The sequence below is a fragment of the Terrapene carolina genome, unplaced genomic scaffold (assembly GCF_002925995.2).
Source record: "Terrapene carolina triunguis isolate 2854851 unplaced genomic scaffold, T_m_triunguis-2.0 Scaffold25049, whole genome shotgun sequence".
Lineage (NCBI taxonomy): Eukaryota > Metazoa > Chordata > Testudines > Emydidae > Terrapene > Terrapene triunguis.
In genome coordinates, this window is record NW_020689400.1 from 23,068 (window position 1) to 33,270 (window position 10,203).

The 10,203-nt window shown below is 56.8% G+C and overlaps 1 protein-coding gene across 1 annotated transcript in view; it reads left to right on the plus strand.

Moving 5' to 3' along the window:
• Positions 1-9,646, plus strand: part of LOC112124708 (E3 ubiquitin-protein ligase TRIM21-like) — a 26,527-nt gene extending 16,881 nt beyond the window's left edge. Inside the window, exons 4-5 of the mRNA XM_026662258.1 lie at positions 1,629-1,655; positions 9,087-9,646. Coding sequence (XP_026518043.1) covers positions 1,629-1,655; positions 9,087-9,646 — 587 coding nt within the window. The remainder of the gene's footprint in view (positions 1-1,628; positions 1,656-9,086) is intronic.
• Positions 9,647-10,203: the final 557 nt, after the last annotated feature.

Below are 10,203 nucleotides of genomic sequence, written 5' to 3' on the forward strand. Positions count from 1 at the left end.
CACCGCTTCCAATATCGACGCTCGCCCCGTTAGTGTGGACTCACAAAATCGAATTACTCTCCTTGGTGTGGACACACACGTTCGACTTTGCAATATCGATTACACATATTCGATTTAAGTAAAATCGAATTACCCTCGTAGTGTAGACATACCCTAAGTGACATAAGTTTTGCAGACATAAGTTTCCTTAACAACCTTTTGTGAGGAACTTTTTCAAAGACTTTGAAAGTCCACATCAATTATGCCATTGGGTTCTCCTTTGGGCCATACTGTACTGACATACTCACTGACATTTTAATAGATTAGTGAGACACAAGCCTAGTCTATTCTAGGAATTTATATTGGTATAATTAAGTTTTTCAGGAGTGTGAATCCACACCCCTGAGAGATGTAGTTTATATTTACCAAGCTAACCCCTGGTGTAGACAGAGCTAGGTCGACGGAAGAATCAACCTAGCTACTGACTCTGGGGGAGGTGGGTTACCTGTGACGATGGGAGAATCCCTCTCCTCAGCGTAGGGAGTGTCTATGCTGACGCCCCACAGCAACAGTGGTGCAGTTGCACTGCTGTAGGGGTTTAAGTGTAGACATACCCACAGTTTACTTTTCCAGCTGTGCTAGTTGGGTTTGTTCCCATCATTCTCATACAGCTCATTTAGAATTCTGGTTTAGTTCTTGTTTCAGCCAGTTTACCAGGCACTGACGTAAGGCTCACTGGGCTGTAACTCTCAGAATTACTCCGGACAAATTTGTAAAGCTGGGTACAACATTCCCAACCCGCTGAATCTCCAGAACAGGAGCTGATTTTAATGAGAGATGCATATTATCATTAGCAGCTCAGCCATATCGCTCTGACGTCATTTCCGAACTCTTGGGCGTTTGGCACTTGGCAGGGATCTACGCTGCTCTTGGTGGCTGCTGGCTCTTTAACTTATCAGTTGTTCCAATATCTCGTCTTCACACCTCAATCCCTGATATTCATTTCCTGAACAGAGCAGCTCCAGGGCAGGTCTCTCCCCAACATTCTCTGTGGTGAAAACTGATGCAAAGAAATGAGTCAGTCTCTCAGCATTGTCCTTACCCTCCCCAATTGCTCCTTTTCCCCCTGCTGATCCAGGGGACCCATCGATTCTCTCACAGGCTTCCTGATTTTGCTGGATTGAAATAATTCTCTGGAATTTGTTTTAGATCTCTGGCTGTTCACTCTTCTAATTCCATTTTAGCCTCGTAATTCCCATCATGCACTTCACCTGATGTATTGCATGCTCCTTTCTGCTGGCTTCACAGCGTTAATATTTTCCACTTGCTCAGGGATCCCTGTTTGGCTCTAACAACCTCTTGTGCCTGGCCGGGTGGGGTTACAATATTTCTCCCCTTGCTAATTCATTTGCTGCTCAGGGATTGTAGGTGTCTGGCTGCTGATGTAGCCTCCAGGCTGAATCTAAGGATTTAACTTCCTTGCTTTAAAGTCTTTTTGACTCACTTCACTTTGTTTTATTTTTAGACAAACTCCAGGCTGAGCTCAGTAAGTTCCATTCCCCCCTGTATCACCCTGTGTGACATTGTCTCCTGCTCAGCATGTCGGTGTTCAGGGGAATTCTCACCCCTCTGTCTGTGTTTGGTTGCAGGGTGGAGACGTGCCCAGATCTATGCAGGTACTGTACATATCACTGATGTTTTATCCATGGTGAGACCCACCTCTCCCTGAGAGCTCTCTGCTCCTTTCCCTGCACAGAGCATTTTCCTATGACATTCAATAGGCTAGAAACAGCAATGTCACCGGGGGCAGATGGAAAGGGACAGACAAAACCCAGGTTTATTGCAGAGCAGGGACATGCTCCCTTTGGGAAAGGGCTGATTAGTGATGAAATGCTGGCCCCTGGTGTCACCTTTCCAGGGCGGTACCTGGGCTCTGCAGGATGGACATTCTTATCTGGCCATAATTGAACTGAACTGCCAAGCTCTCTCTTCCCAGCAGCAGGATCAGATCAGGCTTTAGCCACAATTTCCTTCTAGTGTAACAGGACCAGGCAGGAGCTGTTCAGTGTCCCCTGGATTTGGGGGGAGGGAGGCCCTGTCCCCACTGCAGGGGCAGACACGTTTTTATAACCAGCTTGTGACACTCACCTGACCAAGTTACAACAAATTGTGCCCACGCAGCAGCTTTTCTGCCTCACAGCTGTGGCTGAGCTGTGTGTGTGTGTTTGCTCCCAGCCTGGTGCCTGACCGTCTGTGCGCCCTGTGCATGCTGGGAGAGTCTGGGCAGCTCTAACAGGGATCAGACACACATTGCAGCACCAGTGGCCCAGAGGTACATGCACTCTGGGGTATCCTACCGCATAGAGCTGGGGTGAGGGACTCCAGGGCAGTTACACAAACACCACTGGGGGTCCTGTTAGGGTCGCCACCTCTGAGGTGCAAAAAATCCAGGACATCTTCCTGCTCCGTATACACCACCTGTCCCCTCACCATCCCACCCCAGGAACTGTGTCCCTATCCCACCCCTGGGAGAGGGCACCAGCCCCCATGGGCTCTTGTTCCTGGGGCTGTGCCAGGCACCAACCTTGCCAAGCAGGACACGGTGCCAGATCTACTCCCCTCCCACCCCCGGTAGTGACCCCCCACATCCGGTACCTGCGTGGTGTAAAGAAGCCCTACTGGCCCCGAGCTCCCCTTCTCACTTGCTGCTCTCAAGCTGCCCCATCCCTGCAGCTCCCAGACTCTTTGGACCCAGAGCTGTGCAGGCACTGCCACCCCGCAGCCCCCCTGCTACAGCCACTGACACACCCAGGATTAGTAATGTCCTGGGCAGACTCACAGATTTCCCAGGACAGTGACCTGAACAAAGGGACGATTGTGGGAAACCTGGACAGGTGGCAACCCTAGGTCCTGTCCACACAGCACAGTAAAACCCAGCTGAGCCGGGTACAGGCAGCCAGACACCTACCAGCCCAGGCCACTGGCAGGGACACTGAGCTGCCAGGGTCACTAACTGTGTTAACTCCCCCACGTGCCCCACACCACGCTTAGAGCCCCCAGGGCCCTGGGCCCAGCCCAGAACAGCTGTCACCTAGACTCATGGCAATGCAGGGCTGGAAGGGACCTCGAGTGGCAGGAGTTTGTCCACTTCTTACAAACCTCCAGTGACGGGGATCCTACAACCTCCCTTGGAGCCGGGTCCAGAGCATCACTGCCCTGAGAGTTACAAAGTGTTTCCTCATCTCCAGCCTCAGTCTTCCTTGCTGCAGATTGCGCCCATTGCTCCTTGGACAGGCCCTTGCCCTGCTCGCTGGGGGCACTGGGAGTGTCACCATGTGTGAGCATCACTGTTATCACACTGAATGGCTGGGGCGGCTCAGGGCAGCAGTGAGGGCAGCTGGGGCATTTCACTCCCCAGTCACCGATCCCAGCCCAGGCTGAGAGTCCGGTTGCCAGCGGACAGGCTCACATCGTAACTCACCTTAACAGCAGCCTCACCGGCCACCTCCGCAGGGAGGCCAAGGCCTGAACAGGTTGCAGGGATGATTTCTCCCCAGGGAGAGGCTCCAGCAGGTGTCAGGGCTGAGCCATGTTGGCAGGACAGTGGAGGGCTCACACGGCTGCTGTGACATCCTCGTACCCTCCATACTCAGAGCTCCAGCAGCCGGGGTGTAAATCCAACTCGTACCCCCAGCACTGAACTCACTGACCCCCTCCTGAGGGGGGAGGGGGTGAGTAAGGGCCACCATGGGGGCCATGGTGGAGGTGCTGGGTGGAGGGGGAGAAGCTGATTGGCAGGGCTGCCAGTGTGTGATCCAGCCCTGGAGCACCCACTGATTCGGCGCCTATGCACATCTGTGTGTTTGCCGGGTGCGCAGAGCTCTCCGGGTGGAGACACTTTCACGCTGACTCAGGAATCGGTGCTGGGAGGCCCCACTGCCCAGGAGGGCTCTTGCTCCCCTGCCCTGGGGGGTGAAGGGAGGGGCCCTGGGACTGCTGTTCCCCGTCCCAGGAATGGGGTGAAGAGGATGTGGACATAGACAATGTCCCTGCTTGCGCTGTGAGGGGCAGACCCGGCTGCACCCTGGGCTTCAGAGCCTGAGCTCCAGCCTGAGGCTGAACGTCTACACAGCTACTTTTAGTGCCAAAGAGGGCACCCCGCAAGCCTGAATCTGTCCAATCCATTCTGAGACTCTCTGCCACGGGCTGTGTTGATGAACCCAAAGTGTCTCCAGAGTCTGGGTGTGAAAGTTCCCAGCGTGTCTGACCCAGGGCTGGTTAATGAGAGCGAAGGGGGTGGCTGGTGTAGTCGTTAGATGGAGACACCTGAGCCCCTGAGGCTCTGAGACGGTCTCTGTGACCATTATCTGCTCTGGGAGACGCCCAGGTGCAGCTGCAGAGGGTCTGTGCCACTAGCAGCATCCATGGGACAAATCGCTCTGGGGCAGAGAGTTCAGGCTGGAGCCGAGTCTCCATTTTCAGCCTGATTTGTGGGGTGACGTGAGATCAGGGGTCCAGGGGGAATATTTCTACCCAGGGCAAATTAAACAGCAGCTCTGGAGTGTTTCATAGCTGATGTCCTGAGTCTGGCCTGCCCGTAACTGTGTGTTTCTGGGGATGTTGACAGTCACTCACTGCAAGTCACTGGGATTTGGGCTCCTAAGTTGCTCAGACAGGTTTGCAGTGGAGCTGAGTGAAATTTGGGTGCAAATAGTTTGTTTGCAGAAAAATTATATTTCAGGTCGATTGAAACTACTTGCCAATTCATGTTGAGTTTTCTGAATAGTTTCAATGAACAGAAAAAGGTGCCACCTGCCGCTTCCCTTCTAGCCTTTAGCCCAGTGACTGGGCCCTCAGTCAGGAGTCCCAGGTTCAATCCCCCCACGTGATGTGGGGCAGGAATTGGAATGTGGGTCTCCCCACCTCAGGTGAGGGCTGGAACCGCTGGGCTCCAGGTGTCTGATCTGAGGCTCCCTCAATCTCTCCTGCTGAAGACATCCCCCTGTGTCCAAACACTGCCATGGGCAGTGGGCCAGAGCGTGGGAGTGAGAATGACTCTGTGGCCCAGTGGGTTGATCCCCACCTGGGAGCCCAGAGTCCAGCTCCCCTGCTCCAGTGACCCTGTAATTATTGATCCATAACCCCAGTGAGGGGAGGGGTTACGGCCCCTGGCACAGCAGTGTCTCAGCCATGTCAATGCCCCACTGCAAACCCCTAATGCTGACGTGCTGCGTGAGTGTGAACTGGGACTGGCCCCCAGATGGAGGGGGCAGGCTCCTGTCTGAGGATCAGAAACAGGTGAGATGCAGAGACACACGCCAGGATCTGCCTGACAATCCTGAGAGATTTGATTATCTGATTATTGTGAGTTTGTTCTGTGTGTTAGGATTGCACCGACCTCTTAGTAACAAACCAACCACACATGGCCCCAGACCAACAGAGATTTCCTGGGGCCTGCCCCCTTCACCCCTCTACACCCAGGGCACCTGCCCCTCCCTTACCCTTCCCTCACCCCTGTGCTCACCTGGCCCCTACCTCTATCCTCCCACCTTCCACTGCGCCCCACCCCCTCGTTTCAACCCATTTCTGCTGCCCTTGGCCTCTGCCCCTGTCCCCCCGCTTTGTCTCCCTGGCACATGCCCCTGGGTGTGGGTTGGGATCTGGGAAGTAGCTTGGGTGCGGGATGGGTATGGGCTCTGGGAGGGAGTTTGGCTGCAGGAGGGGGTGCAGGCTATGGGAGGGAGTGTGGGTGCAGGGTGTAGGCTCTGGGAAGGGGTGCAGACTCTAGGCTAGGGCAGGCAGTTGGGATACTGGAGGGAGTCAGGGGGTCGGCGCTTACCTCGAGCGGCTCCTGAAAGTGGCCAGCACACGCCTCTGGCAGCGGCTCCAAGACGAGTGGGCCAGAGGGTCACCATGAACTGCTGCCTGCTGCTCCCATTAGCTGCAGTTCCTGGCCAATGGGAGCTGCGGAATTGGTGCTCGGGGCGGGGGCAGTGCGTGGAGACCCCCCACCCCAGGGGCCACAGGAACATGTCGTTCCGCCGGCCACTTCTGGGAGTGGCGTGCTGCGCTGATGGGCAGGAAGCCTGCCTTAGCCCCGCAGCTCTGGTGGCGGCGGCCGGGGGCCCCCCAGGGCTTTTTACATCTCCTGGGCCTCTGGGCAGTTGCTCCCTTTGTCCCCCCCCGTGTTGGCAGCCTGGCCACCTGGCATCCCCCTCTCCCTTTTCCCCCTCTGATCCCATGTCTCCCACCCTCACGTTGCCCCCATCTGCCCCCCTGTGCCTGCCACTGCCCTCACCCCCGATTCCCACCCCACCCTCCTCTGCTCTCCTGGGTCCCGCCCTTCTCCTCATCCCCTCACCCCTATCCCTCCCCTCGGCCCCTGTGCCCACCCCTCTTCTAGCCCCATTCTGATCCCCTTTGCCCCTCTGGAGTCCTCCCGTCTACTCACCCGTCCCTCTGCCCCACTGGTGCCAGCCCCTCCCCGCCGCCCTCCTTTTGTATGCCCCCTGCTCACCCCCACTCAATCCCCCTGGCACCTGCCCCTCCCTTTGCCCCCTTCCTGCCTGGTGCCCACCCCCCTCTGCCCCACTGGATGCCCTCCCCTCTGCCCCTGGCACCCACTCCTGCCCTTCCCCTTTCCCTCCTTTTGCCTTCCCCTTCCTTTCCCTCCCCTTTAGTCCCCCTGGCACCTGTCCTACCCCTTTGGAACCCACCCCTTCCCTTGTCCCCTCTACCCCCTCCTGCCTTCCCCTCCCCTTCCCCTTGTTGGCCCTGGTGCCTGCCCCATTCCACACCCCACGACTGTCCCCCCCCCCAGTGCCCGCCTCTCCCCCACTCTGCCCCCAGGTGCCTGCCTCTTCCTTCTCCCACACAGACTACCTCCCCTACCCTTGCCCCCTGGCACAAGCTCCTTCCCTCACCCCCTGTGCTCTGGTGCCTACTTCTTCCCTCATGTTCCCTTGGCCCCCCTGGTACCCACACCTCCCTTCACACCCCTCTGTCCTTCTAGTGCCTGCGCTTTTCCACACTCCTCTCTCTGCCCCCTCATGCTCACCTGCTCCCTCACCCCCACTCTGCCCCCCACCCTCCTTGTGTCTGTCCCTCTGCTCGAACCCCTTAACCCTCCTGGGGTCTGCCCCTTCCCACCATCTCCCTCTTGGTGCCCACCCCTCCCCTCACTCCCCCTATTCCCCTCTGGTGCCTGCCCCACCCCTCAAAGCCTTTGTCCCCTGGTCACCTGCGCCTTTCCCCCATCCCCTCCTTTGCCCACCTCATGCCCCTTCCCTCGCTCCCCTCTAGCCCCCTGGTGCCAACCCCTCCTTTTTAACCCCCTCTGTCTCCCTGGTGCCTGCCCCTCCACTCACACCTTGTGTCAGCTGGTGCAACCCCCTTCCCTCTGCCCCCCTCTGTGCCCCAGTTCCCCTTCTCTTACCCCCCTTTGGCCCCCTGGTTCTCACTCCTCCCCTCTCTTCCCCTAGGCACCAGTCCCTCCCCTCATCCACCCTGTACCCCCTGGTACCTGCCCCTCCTCTTCCATTCCGCGGCTCACCCCACTCTGTTCCCTGACACCAGCCCCTCCTCTCTGCTCTGCCCTCCAGTGACCGTTCCTGACCTAGCCACCTCCTCTCCCCCAGGTTCCTGCCTTACTCTGTCCCCCTGGTGCCTGCCTGTTCCCTTCCCCACACCCCATGCTCCAGGTGCCTGCCCCACTCCTCATCCCCCCACCCCTGGCACCTGACCCTCCCCTTGACTCCCACCTGCCCCTCTGGAGTCCAGCCCTTTCCTCATTTCTACTGCCCCTTGGAGCCCCCCCATTCCCTTACACCCCCCTTTCCCCCTGCTACCTGCCCCTTCCTTTGCTTCCCTGTGCCTGCTGGGGTCTGTCCCATTTTTCTTGGTGCCCACCCCTCCCCCAGGGCCACCCGGGGGGAGCAAGTGGGGCAATTTGCCCCAGGCCCTGGGCCCCGCAGGGGCCCCCACGAGAATGTCGGTGGCTCCCCTTCACCCCCGCTTTCCCCCATCCCCCGGCACCTCAGCACACCATGTCCAGGAGCGGCCCCGGACAGCGCTGCAGCAAGCGGCGTGGCTCCAGCGGGGCCTGAGCTCCTCCCGCTCGGAGCCACGTGGTAAGGGGGTAGGGGTGGGAGCTCAGGCCCCACTGGAGCCACAGCGCTGCAGCGCTGTCCAGGGCCGCTCCTGGACGTGGTGCGATGAAGCTCTGGGAGAGGGGGGAGGCGGGGGTAAGTGGCATGGTAAGGGGGCTGGGACCGGGCACCTCCCGACCACATCCCCCCACAGCCCTGACCCCCAGCTCCGAGCCCAGCCCCCCTGAGCTGGACACCCCCCTGACCCCATCCCCCCCACAGCCCTGAGCCCAGACCCTGTGAGCCGGGCACCCCCTGACTCAGAGCCCAGCTCCCCACCCAGCCCTGGGCAACAGCAGCGCCACCCCCAGGCAGTGACAGCCCATTGGCACCAACCAGCACCATCATCCAGCGACAGCCCATTATGTAATTGCAAATGTATACATACCAGTAAAGCATTTAATGTTTTTAAATAATGTACTTTGTGTATTCTCAAATTATTAAACATTAATTTTTGAATGTATTTCACTGGTTATTTTTTACATTTCCAAATACATGTTACTATAGTATTGCAACTTTTTTTTATGGAAGGGGCCCCCGAAATTGCTGTGCCCCAGGTCCCCTAAATCTTCTGGGCAGCCCTGCCCTCCCCTGACCCCCTGGAACCTGCCCTGCCCTTCTCCCCCCACTCCTGGTGCCTGCTCCTTCCCTTGCCCCACCCCCATTGCTCTTGTGTCTGCCCCTCCCCTTACTTGTCTTTGCCCCTCCCCTTTCCTCTCCCAGCATCAACCTGACCCCTCCCCATTACTCTCTTGCCCTCACCTTCCCCAACCACACTTTGCCACCTGCCCCCCCATGCTCCTGTCGTTCCCCTCAAGTTCACTCTCATGAGCAGATGGGGCCCTGACTCCCCTCGGGCAACAACCCCCCAATCAGTGATTAACAGGGATGCAGGTTAATTTCCCTTTGATCCCAGTGACCAGCCCCTTCCCGACACTGACTCTGTGACTCTCTCCCCAGTGGACGTGACTCTGGATCCAGATACAGCAAATCCCTGGCTCGTCCTGTCTGAGGATCGGAAACGTGTGCGATTCGGAGACACACAACAGGATCTGCCCAACAACCCTGAGAGATTTGATACATACCCTGAAGTTCTGGGTGCTGAGGGGTTCACGGGCGGGAGGCGTTACTGGGAGGTGGAGGTGGGAGACAAGACTAGATGGACTCTGGGGGTTTGTAGGGAATCTGTGAACAGGAAGGGGGAAAGCTCATATTCACCTGGGAATGGATTCTGGGCCATGTGGCTGAGGAAAGGGGAATACAAGGCCTTCACCTCCCCCCCGACCCTCCTCCCCGTGAGCGTCAGGCCCAGCCGGGTGGGGATTTTCCTGGACTATGAAGCGGGCGAGGTCTCATTTTACAATGTGACTGACAGGTCCCATCTCTTCACTTTCACCAATACCTTCTCCGGGACGCTCCGCCCTTTCTTCTGTCCTGGTGTCAGCGCTGGGGGTACAAATGTGGCGCCCCTGATAATCTGCCCGGTCCCAGCTCAGGCCGGAGGGAATCTCGGTCCTTGACAGCGACACCCACGGCACAAACTGTCCCATCCCAGCACCGCTGCTCTTCCCACCCTCCCCTCCCCCAGTGCTGCAGGCCAGTTACTGCAGCAACTGGACTTTTTGTGCTGACCGGACGCTGCCAGTTTCCCTTTTCAACTGGAGGTTCCAGTCGGAAACCAGACACCTGGCAACCCCCAGCCCTCAACTTTCCCCGTCCGCTGCCCCAGGGGTAGCAGGTGGTGGTGGATGGGGTCATTCACATCTGTCAGAATTTTCTACCCCTGTGAAATCTCAATGTAAAATATGAAAGAAAAAGATTATTCTAATTTAGAAACTATTTTATAACAAGGTATAAATACAAGAATATTTTCATTTACATTTCAACCGCATTTCAAAAACAAGCATCTAAACATATTTTTAGAAATGGTAGTATTTACATTTATTTTTTGATTCTTCCCTCAAATCTATATTGAAATTTAATTTCTCTAAATAACATCATTTGTATTTCAACTGTGGAATTGCAAGAAATCCAAAATATTTATCTTAACAAAATAAACTATTAAATTGTCAGGCTG